Below are 12,487 nucleotides of genomic sequence, written 5' to 3' on the forward strand. Positions count from 1 at the left end.
AACGATTGGGGTGTATCGCACGACAGACGTAGGTGGAGAGCCAGCAGACAAATTTTTTATCGCTGAATGTTTCCGTTCATTCCGCCTCGCAGTGTGTATCCTGCAAATTAGCGTTTTATGTGTTTATTTACATCAGAAAAAGCTCGAAAACTTTGGCACATCTCTCGACTTCCTTATTGTTTTTCCACATCCGCCCCCGTTTCGTCTCCCGTTGTGTACACCCTCAACCTCGCAGCATCACGTCTCGTCGTCACGCACCGACTCACGCAGCACGCATCCAGCACAGCCGCCTAGGATCGAGGTGCAGAGTGCGCCTGCCACCAATCGCACGACGGTCGCGTTGCAACCAGGTCGTTTTCGACGTTTCCCAGTGTCGGTATGGCTTTCGCGACGTGTGTGTGTCTGGCACTATGTGTGGCCGCGGCGGCTGTGGGGGCGGCCCCGGGACTGAGGGATTCCACGGGGGAGCCCTGCCAGCCAGACAAGCTCACCGTTTATAAAGTGGTCCTGCACACCTTCTGGGCCAGGGATAAGTTCCCCAAACACTACCCGGACTGGAGGCCGCCGGCACAATGGTCCAAAGTTTTCGGTGAGTGCCCAAAATAATTTTCAAATTAACCGCTCATTTTTTTAATATTAATCAATTTTCGAAAGCGGTCCTGTTTCAAATGATTTTGAGCCAAATTTGGTATGAATTATTGATGGGAACAGATTATCAGCTCAAATACACGTACATTACTGTAAACATTCATTTTATTATAAATTATGCAAAACCAGTGATAAGTTGTCATTGGATATGAAAATACACAGAATAATAATTTAATATTAAATAATAACGTAAGCGCACAATTTGAACAACAGGTTTGAATAATAAAGTACTAAAATTTATACGCAGGCAATACATATTTAGCGTATTGCTGAAGCACTCAACTTTTTTATTAACGTGAGGCTTTTTATCCTTTAATAAGAGGAAAAAATTGTAAACTTGACAAAACGAGCTCTTGGAATTTTAATATTTTTTGTGAGAGATGTCTGGCTTGTGCTATTTTAAAATTTGTACGATTTTACCTCACTTTCAAATTTCCAATTTTAATTACAACACGGGATTGATTCTCGGCGTCCCTGGACGTGGGTTATAAATACAAATCTACCATGAAACCCGTTCCAATATTGGCAGGGTTATGGATTCCCGAATGTACCGTTGACCCCGTCAACATTATCCATCGGCTAATTAATACAACCCTAGTTCGCACCCGCACATTCGAACATTAGCATTTTTATCAACGCAGTGTAAACAAGGATTAAATTATCGACATCGAAGTTGTTTGCAAACTGGTCCAGATCCGTTCAAAATATCCGAAATCCTGAACAAACATCGTACTTTAAATTCAATATAATTGGAATTAGGAACACGTACATGTGAGCCTGAAGTGGCGATGATTGATGAGGATGGTAATATCCGTGAAGATGGAAGGAAAAGGCATTGAAAATAAACAGGAAAAAGTTGGTCTCTTCCTGGAAAGTTGATTTCATTCTAGGGCAGGTCAACGAAAAAGCGCGGTTACGTAACGTTACTTCAAGCTAATTTTGAAATTAATTAAAGCGTGGAAAAACTAATTTATACAACTATGGGCGGCTTCATCAGATTGTTTCAAACTGGGCTGGAGAAAAACTAATATAACTCGGACCATATTTCTAGAGCGCGATGGCAAAAATTCGATTAAAGATGCCGGCTTGGAAAACTGTACTTGATCCTAATTTTTTTTACGGCGGGCCTGAGTTTATAATAAAACTTTGTCTAATAAAACAACAAATTGCCAATAAATTCAATCATTCCGAACCATGTAATTAACATAATCCACATAATTAAATTTCATAATGAATTCAACAAACAACAAAATAATTAGTTTGTAAATCAGCATCGCGTTCATTCCGTTTAATTAACTCCGTTTGTAAAGTTTACTCACACTGAATTTGTTACATACTTAGCGCGAATTTTAATACAAAACATTACTTCACAAATTAATTACCACCACTGAATTTTACGAAAAATCCCCATAGGACGAAAACACTAAAACTTACTGACACGTGAGACACGAGTTAATTTCATATTGCTTGTAATTTTACTGTTGGTACTCCAGTCATTTGAATCGAATGTCTGCAAAGTTAATCAAAATAATTAATCTAAAATTTTCGTTATTAAGCAGAACTCAATCATCAAAATGCAAAATTACTTTTTGGACAGGGCGATGTGATTAAATTTTGTTCATTTTTGATGCCCGGCTTTGTTTATTGGAATGCTGGCACGAATATGTTTATTTATTTTAAATTGTAAATGGAGCGTTAGAGAAGACTCAATAAAAATTTTAATTCAGGAAAATTAATGCAGAATTATTGGAAAATCGCTGCATCGGAAACTGTGCTTTAAATATTATCTGAATTGTCGTTTTTGCTTCTTCGAGCTGATATTAATTTACACAAAATATTTTGAAAAAATTGTCAGTTTTAACAAAGCATCTTCCCGAAACGCTAAATTCTCAACCCACTCGTTCGTCATCCGAATTAGCATAGGTAATTTTTACAAAACCTTCGATTTATTCACTTAAATTTAGTGATTTTCGGGTTACAAAGTTGAAATTTTCAGGATTTACTAGCTTCGATATTTGCATTAAACACGCCAAATTTTAAAATTGTACCTCCACACGATAAAATTATTTTATTATTTATGCCAGGATTTAAGAGAAAGTGGTAATTTTTACAAAACCTTCTATTTATTCACTTAAATTTAGTGATTTTCGGGTTACAGTTGAAATTTTCAGGATTTACTAGCTTCGATATTTGCATTAAACACGCCAAATTTCAAAATTGTACCTCCACACGGTAAAATTATTTTATTATTTATGCCAGAATTTAAGAGAAAGTGGTAATTTTTACAAAACCTTCTATTTATTCACTTAAATTTAGTGATTTTCGGGTTACAAAGTTGAAATTTTCAGGATTTACTAGCTTCGGTATTTGCATTAAACACGCCAAATTTTAAAATTGTACCTCCACACGGTAAAATTATTTTATTATTTATGCCAGAATTTAAGAGAAAGTGGTAATTTTTACAAAACCTTCTATTTATTCACTTAAATTTAGTGATTTTCGGGTTACAAAGTTGAAATTTTCAGGATTTACTAGCTTCGGTATTTGCATTAAACACGCCAAATTTTAAAATTGTACCTCCACACGGTAAAATTATTTTATTATTTATGCCAGGATTTAAGAGACAGTGGTAATTTTTACAAAACCTTCTATTTATTCACTTAAATTGGACGATTTTCGGGTTACAAAGTTGAAATTTTCATTAATTACTAGTTTAAATATCCTCATTAGACACACCAACTTTTAATATTGTACCTCACACGATGCAAAATGAGAAATTTTTATAACAGTATTAGGGAAAAAGTGCCAATTTTTTCCAAAACCATTTATTTAGATCCGTAAATTGGGCAATTTTCGAGTTACAGAATTGAAACTTTTAATATTTACTAATTTTAATTTTTGTATTAGACACACGAAATTTTAAATTTGTACCTCCACACGATAAAAAATGAATATTTTTTATCCTAGGATCTAAGAGAAAGTGTCAATGTTTTACAAAATCTTCTATCTATTCCTTTAAATTGGGCGATTTTTGAGTTACAAAGTTGAAATTTTTAGCAATTACTAGTTTCAATAGCAGCATTAGATACATCAAATTTCAAATTTGTACCTCCACCTGATAAAAAATGAAAAATGTTTATGACAGGATCAGAGTTTTTACAAAACCTTCTATTTTTTTTTGCTTCTTCGAGCTGATATTAATTTACACAAGATATTTTCAAAAAATTGTTAGGACTCGACTTTGTCACTCCTTTGTGTGGTCAGTTTTAACAAAGAATCTTCCCGAAACGCTAAATTCTCAACCCACTCGTTCGTCATCCGAATTAGCATAGCGATAACGCGTCGGCATAACTGGAAATACAAGCAGCTAAATAACCAAGAAGCGGCTGCAGACATTGTCCTTGCATCAGTGTCACTCTTTGTATGATTACCGCTCTAATAATTGCCATCGTTACTCCACACAATTACTCGTAATCTCGTTACGCACTGGTGATCATGTCTCAGACATCTTTCAAAACGACTCTTCTTTTCATCAGATTAATCGACTGAGTCTTTTGAAATGGGATGAACGAAATGATTTTCAATTTGAATAAAGATAAAGGGTGATTAATAGTAAAAATTAACGGAGGGGGTTCGAGTTTGAAGGTGAGGTCTTGAGAAAAAGTGAAGATAAATGAGGAAGGTGTGGTGACACACCCTGTAAACGTCGCGATGGGGGTTTGTGCAATGTAGATCACAATACGTCGTTTGGGATAATTGGATTCATAAATAAGAGGAAAGGTGTCAAGCGCGCTTTCTATCTGCGCACAATGTAACAATATTTCCAACATTTTTTTGATAATTGATAAGATTAACCGACCTAATTTCTGCTTTGGCATCAGCGAGTCTCTTTGAGTCCCGTGGTAAATTTAAATTTTTTCTGTGGGAGATGAAGTTTTTGCGTCACTCCGGCGTTACAGCACCACAAAGCTTTAAAAAGGACACGTCGGCTTTTTTGCCAAAGCTCATAAAGATAATGAAATGAACGAGTAACTAATTACACTTTTAAGTACGTCTTTCATAACGCTTGCAAAAATCCAAACGAGTTTAGTTTGTCTGTCCAAAAATGCCAGACTAATGACCACTTTCTATTTTTTCTTCGCTATATAAAATTGTAAGATCACACACGCAATTGATACAAAAGGAATTCACCTACACAGACAACATTTTTCTTTGGGTTTCAATGAACGGTAATTCAGAATAGGGGTCAACACGTCGCGTAATATCCTCACCCTTAATGACACGTAATCATTTCATAGATTTTCCGCGCCATAAATAATGAAACCGCCATCCATAAGCCGCTTATGTTTTCATCTGTATTTGTAGTCTTTGCCATTATACTTAAGTCGGCAAATCTTACTTTATGTTTACTTATGTGATATATTGCCTCGCGAAATTGTTGAACCATATAAAACGGATTTGAGGAGAATTTGGGGATTTCGCGTTTTGAGGAACATTAATCAATAAGCAATTTATTCTAATCCCGTGTTTAATGAAAACATGAAAATTTTAATAAAATATTATCGTCACAGCTCGGGGTGGAATATTTGGAAATGAATCGGTTCGGATTTATTTTAACACGACGGGTTTGGCCGCGTGAAAATTGATTACATCCCAAAAAATACAATTTACGTTGATTCAAATGGAAGACACTAATCAGCGCTTAATTAAGATTTGTTGGGTTGGTTCAACGAGGCTTTTTATTTCAAAACTAATTATTTCAAATTCACAGGTTAATTGGGATTTTTTTTTTAGTTTTGCTTTTGCACTTAAGTCGCACTTTTCACGTTAGTCAATAAAATCCTAGAATCACATAAACATGAATTTATTTACAGTCACATATGTCATATTCTCTCCATAATTAAAGCTGCAATCTTTTATTATTTTCGTTCCACCAGCCAGAAAACAAGGAATCAGTGTGAACAAATTGGGCCATTTTTGAGTTACAAAGTTGAAACTTTTAGGATTTACTAATTTTGATCTCTGTATTATACACACCAAATTTCAAAATTGTAACTCAACACGATGCAAAATTAAAAAAAATTATAACAGGATCAGAGAAAAAAAATGCCAATTTTTTTCAAAACCATTTATTTAGTTTCGTAAATTGGGTGATTTTCCGGTTACAAAGTTGAAATTTTCAGGATTTACTAGCTTCGATATTTGCATTAAACACGCCAAATTTCAAAATTGTACCTCCACACGGTAAAATTATTTTATTATTTATGCCAGGATTTAAGAGAAAGTGGTAATTTTTACAAAACCTTCTATTTATTCACTTAAATTGGGTGATTTTCGGGTTACAAAGTTGAAATTTTTAGGATTTACTAGCTTCGATATTTGCATTAAACACGCCAAATTTAAAAATTGTACCTCCACACGATAAAATTATTTTATTATTTATGCCAGGATTTAAGAGAAAGTGGTAATTTTTACAAAACCTTCTATTTATTCACTTAAATTGGGTGATTTTCGGGTTACAAAGTTGAAATTTTCAGGATTTACTAGCTTCGATATTTGCATTAAACACGCCAAATTTCAAAATTGTACCTCCACACGGTAAAATTATTTTATTATTTATGCCAGGATTTAAGAGAAAGTGGTAATTTTTACAAAACCTTCTATTTATTCACTTAAATTGGGTGATTTTCGGTTTACAAAGTTGAAGTTTTCAGGATTTACTAGCTTCGATATTTGCATTAAACACGCCAAATTTTAAAATTGTACCTCCACACGATAAAATTATTTTATTATTTATGCCAGGATTTAAGAGAAAGTGGTAATTTTTACAAAACCTTCTATTTATTCCCTTAAATTGGGTGATTTTTGGGTTACAAAGTTGAAATTTTCAGGATTTACTAGCTTCAATATTTGCATTAAACACGCCAAATTTCAAAATTGTACCTCCACACGATAAAATTATTTTATTATTTATGCCAGGATAAAGTAAGTAAGAAAGTAGTAATTTTTACAAAACGTTCTATTTATTCACTTAAATTTAGTGATTTTCGGGTTACAAAGTTGAAATTTTCAGGATTTACTAGCTTCGATATTTTCATTAAACACGCCAAATTTCAAAATTGTACCTCCACAAAATTATTTTATTATTTATGCCAGGATTTAAGAGAAAGTGGTAATTTTTACAAAACCTTCTATTTATTCACTTAAATTGGACGATTTTCGGGTTACAAAGTTGAAAATTTCAGGAATTACTAGTTTAAATATCCTCATTAGACACACCAACTTTTAATATTGTATCTCCACACGATGCAAAATGAGAAATTTTTATAATAGGATTAGGGAAAAAGTGCCAATTTTTTCCAAAACCATTTATTTAGATCCGTAAATTGGGCAATTTTCGAGTTACAGAATTGAAACTTTTAATATTTACTAATTTTAATTTTTGTATTAGACACACGAAATTTTAAATTTGTACCTCCTCACGATAAAAAATGAACATTTTTTATCCTAGGATCTAAGAGAAAGTGTCAATTTTTTACAAAATCTTCTATCTATTAATTTAAATTGGGAGCAATTTTTGAGTTACAGAGTTGAAATTTTTAGAATAGACTAGTTTTGATCTTTGTATTAGACTCGCCAAATTTTAAAATTGTCCACACGCGTTAATCAATAAAATCATAAAATCGATAACATGAAAATATTTTCACTTGCATCAGTCATAATATAATTAGCGCTGCAATCTTTTTTTATTCGTGTTATCGTTCCAACGGTTCAGAAAATTATGAATCATTGTGAGTAAATTCGCGTAGTCACGCAATAATTGCTTAATATTCGGTGTAATTAATAAAGTGACCCGCGCTGTTAGAAGCAATGAAATGATCATACAGTAAAATTTGGAGCCAATTAAAATGTTAATTTCCCCTTGCACGTGATGTCGGTGCAAAAAACCTGGAGATAATTGTGGTGATTTATTGTGACCCAAAACATTTGGGCACAAATTGAATGATCGATATGTCTGGGTTTAAACCAGCACACAGTTCAAGAAGTATGAGTAACATGTCATAAATATCAATCCGAACCTGTTTATACAATTACTGGGATGGTAATCAGGGACAAGTGCAACGACATTTTCCAGCAGTCTGATGGAAATCTGGGCTTTCTATTTTGCTCGATTTACCCAAAGTCTAATACCTTCTTTCAGTCGGAACTGCTGAACCTCCCCAAACCGGATATGAAACGGAAGCTAAAGGGCGATGCAAATTTCAGCCGGTTCAGATCTATGCGAATTTATGTCTTTTTGTGTTATTGCCAACATATCTGGATTTCCATAATCCTCGCTTATTCTTTTTTCCACTTTGACAATCTATTAAAATGGTGCGAGCAGGATTCGGGTCAATTCGGTCCTGCAGACACCAGCGTGTGATATTTCTCTAACTTTTATTTAACCTGAGGGCGCACTCTCTTTATTGAGTTTTTCGGGTTTTCTTTGGCGGCTTTGGCTTATTGCAATTGCAGATTCTTCCCGCAACCACTTTTCCACATGTGGAGCTGCTAACTCCGCCAATTATTTCCGATAAAAATAACTCGTGGGGGCGATTATGTCATTTCGCAGTGGAGGGAGGCAGTGAACTCACATGATGGAACGTCCTGCCAAAATTTACATCTGTGCGAATTTATGAAACGATGAACTGGTAGAGTATTGACCGAGAATTTTTAGATTTACACTAATCGCCCCCACGCCGCCACCCCTTTTCTTCTAATGTATGTAATGCACATTCAAACACGATTACCTCCCACTGCGAGTATTTTTAACCAAATAACGCCACCTCCGCGCGTGATTAATATCGTTGTCTTCGTGAAAACGTGAAATCGATGGCGCCACTAATTTCCAGAGAATTTTCCAGTTATTTGTAGCCTTCGTACGCACGACATGTACGTTTTCCAGAACACAGTCAACATTCGTGTACCGAGACGTTCCAGACATTTGACAAATGATGATATCAGTTTGATTAAATGTTTCTTTGTTTCGCTTAATACATCTTTATTTCGCTCGGAGGCGAAGAAAGGAGCCTTAAAAGGATCCACAAATTTCAAACATACATTATTATAAAAGCGTCTTTAATCCTAGATATTGCAGCGGCGGCGGCTGCTAGATCAAAAGAATAATGTAAATAGAATGAAATTCTGTTGTTTTTACGTTTCGCCAGCAATTAAGATAATTTCGTCGCTCTTGCTTTATAACTTTCGTCCGAGACGAGACAATTATCTAAATGAAAAGTGTTGTCTGGAGACGAATTTTTCCTCTCAAAAGTTTCGCTTTGACGTCGTTACAATTAGTTGCTATAAGCAGCGATTGGAAGTAGTTGAATTTACAAAGATAAAGTTTTCCTGAAAGAAACAAACGTTCTTTCTAGATTCATGAATGAATGCATGCAACTAGTAAAAATACCACGCTATTATGTAATTTCCTTCATCCAAATATGGCGTCCATCAAATCAAAATTTCAGTCTGTCGTGTCGTTGGCTCAAAAAACGATGTGCATTGTATTACGTTTCTTATGTGTAACGCGTGCCAAAAGGACATATCCAGTCTGTTTCTAAATTGGGTGCGGTTGGAAATACCACGAGACAAGTCCAATTGTCTTCTTATTTTACTTGTTAGCCGGTTGTACTTGCGATATATTGCGCGAACTGGACACTAAATAGAGAAATAATTGCATGAGTAAGTCAAGGGGTAATAAATGGTTCTGGATTTCGATCCAAATCGTAAGTTATTAACATTGGAAAAACAAAGAGTTGCACCTAGTCATTAAGAGGTGTTACTTTATGGAATAATTTCTTCGCGAGTAACTGAGAGGTGATTATGAATTCATGAATAAACACCAGACGGGCTGTAAAACTCAGGGCCGGACTGGGTGTTTGCTCCGTCATATATGCACAATATTGGACGAGCTCGCAGATAAGAGGCTTACACGGGTGTTGTTTCGGGCTACATATGCGCAAATATTAGAAAAGTCGGGGAAATGGACTGTTTACATTGCAGCATTTCCGCAATTTGTTTGTAGTTTTAACAGTTGATTTTATTTTTAATACATATAAATTATTTGCGTTATCCACCAGCGACATCTTCTTGCTTTCGTGTTCTGTATCGTTTTGCAAGGGTTTAAATGGTTTCTGAGGAGAACCTAATAATGGAATTTGCAATTTTACAGCGTCATAAACCATAATATTTGCTCCAATTTATCCTCTCCAATAAATGTTAAATTTCCCCTCTCCCTCTGATTAGGATCAGAGACAAAGTGGCAATTTCTTTTTCTATTTAGACCCGTAAAGTGGACAATTTTTGGGTTACAGAGTTGAAATTTTCAGCATTTTCTAGTTTTGATCTTTATATTAGACATCAAATTTCAAAATTGTATCTCCATACGATTAAAAATAAAAAAAAAGATATGTCAGGATTTGATAGAAAGTGTCAATTTTTTACAAAATGTTCTATTTAGTTCTGTCAATTGGGCAATTTGCGGGTTACAGAGTTGAAATTTTCGAGATTTATTAGTTTCGATGTCTGAATTGGACACACTAAATTTCAAATTTGTACCTCCTTACGATGCAAAATGAAAAAATTTTATATCCGGACCAAAAAAAAGTGTCAATTTTTTTTTACGGTATTTAGTACCGTAAATGGGGCAATTGTTGGGATACAGGGTTAGGAATTATTAGTTTCCATCTCTGTATTAGACACATCAAATTTTGGAATTGTACCTTTAGACAATGAAAAATGAAAAAAAAAAAAATCAGGATCTAAGAGAAGTGTCAATTTTTTACAAAATCTTCCATAAATATAAATGGAGCAATTTTTAATTTACAGAGTTGAAATTTTCTGGATTCACTAGTTTTGATCTTTTTATTAAACAGGCAATTGTACCTTTACACGATGAACAATGAAAAATTTTTAGATTAGGATCAGATAGAAAGTGGCAATTTTTCACAGGACCTTTTATTTAGTTTGTAATCTGGGTAATTCTTGGGTTTCAGAGTTCAAATTTTCGGGATTTACTAGTTTTGATCTGTGCTTTAGACGAACCAAATTTCAAAAATGTACTTCCACTCGTTGAAAAATAAAAAAAACTATGCCAGGATCCGAGAGAAAGTAGCAATTTTTACGAAACCTTCTACAGTCGACTCCCTCTAAGTCGACACTCCTCTAAGTCGAATTTTCCTCTAACTCGAATTATTTGGATGGCAACAGCACTTGCATAGCATTTTACATGCAAAAATCATCCTCAAACAAAACTCGAATGTCGTAAGTCGAACATAATTTTTGGACTGCCATACCAGAAACAGTGTTAATTACTTCCTCTAAGTCGAACATAACAAATATCATGTTGCATAAACAAAGTTCTCCGAAAAACTATAGGGGTATAATATAAACTTAAAACTTTATTCAGCAGACAAAACAATATTTATTTGCTTTGACTTTTTAATACTCGAAAAATTCGAAGTTGTTTTAATTGCCAGCACAATGTCGAAGAGAACGCTTCACACGTTAACTTTACGTGAAAAAAACAATTTAAATATATTAAGAATAGCTTTGGAAATGAACCAAAATACTAAACCATATTTTTCCAAAGTTACCACCAAAAACAGTGTAAACAAACTAAAATTTCAGATTTTTTAACAACGCATATAGCTATTTGTGTACCAAGGCCAAAAAATGGTTCTTTTTTGGCCGAGCCGTTTTTTAATGGCCGAGGCGCTAGCCGAGGGCAAAATGGCACTTTTTGGCCGTGTTACACACAAGATTTTTTAGGCGACATCATTAAATTTACTAGTTAATTAATTTTTACTTATGATTTATTGATTTAATCATTTATAACAACTGAACAATTGGAAATATTTATGAATTCTTTAGAAAAGTTCATATTTTTTTTATTTACATTTGCAGTTTTGGCATGTGTAGCTTCACAATTTGTATGAATTAGGTTTGATGTGCTTTTTCATGTTGTTGCAACAGCACTGCTATCCATGTTCATTTTCAATAATTCAACACGTCTTTGTTGCACTTTACAGCAGTTTGTCGATTTGATTTTACCCAAATAATTACAAAATTGAGGGTAATATCGGTACCTTGATGTAATATGCATAACTATGGATAGATGGCGCCACCATAGATTGGCCGAAAATGTTTGCGGCCAGAAAAGACTCACTTTTAGGCCGCTTTTAAGGCCTAAAAATTTTATTTTTAGTTTAAGTCGCCTAAAAAATAAATAATTAATTAAAATACTTTCAGACAATAATTCGTCGTTATTGAAAGAAAAAACAAATAAATGCTCCTCTTTTATTCTCACTCCCTTAATCTCGAACTTTCTGTAAATCGAACTTCTTTCAGTGGCAAGTGACAATTCGACTTAAAGGGAGTTGATGGTATTTATTCCTTGGACATTTTACATTGGCGCATTTCCACAATTTGCTTGTATGTAGTTTCAGCAGTTGAAATTATTTTTAATATAAATTATTTGCGCTCTATAGTGAGTGCATTATCCACCAGCAGCATCCCCTTGTTTGGGGTTCTGTAACATTTTGGAAGGGTTTAAATGGTTTCTGAGGACAGCCTAATAATGGAATTTGCAATTTTACAGCGCTATAAACTATAATATTTATTGTTTGCTGCAGTTTAGCTCCTCCAATAAATGTTAAATTCCCCCTCTCCCTCTTTATTCCTTCTAATCAAGTTTCCACAATCCAATTTCGCAAAAATAGAGCGTCGCGTGTTGAAATCTTCGATGTGTTGAAAATATCCCGAGGAAATTGAAAAATTTTCCTAAGTAATTGAATAATGG

At 34.2% G+C, this 12,487-nt stretch overlaps 1 protein-coding gene across 1 annotated transcript in view; it reads left to right on the forward strand.

Annotated features, from left to right (window-relative positions):
* Positions 1–293: 293 nt before the first annotated feature.
* The window catches only part of mspo (M-spondin), a 56,661-nt gene continuing 44,467 nt past the window's right edge, over positions 294–12,487 (forward strand). The window contains exon 1 of the mRNA XM_088039040.1: positions 294–589. Coding sequence (XP_087895166.1) covers positions 379–589 — 211 coding nt within the window. The 5' untranslated portion in view covers positions 294–378. The remainder of the gene's footprint in view (positions 590–12,487) is intronic.

This window comes from Gnatocerus cornutus, chromosome 6, assembly GCF_029298725.1.
Source record: "Gnatocerus cornutus isolate USDA-ARS CGAHR chromosome 6, icGnaCorn1.1, whole genome shotgun sequence".
Lineage (NCBI taxonomy): Eukaryota > Metazoa > Arthropoda > Insecta > Coleoptera > Tenebrionidae > Gnatocerus > Gnatocerus cornutus.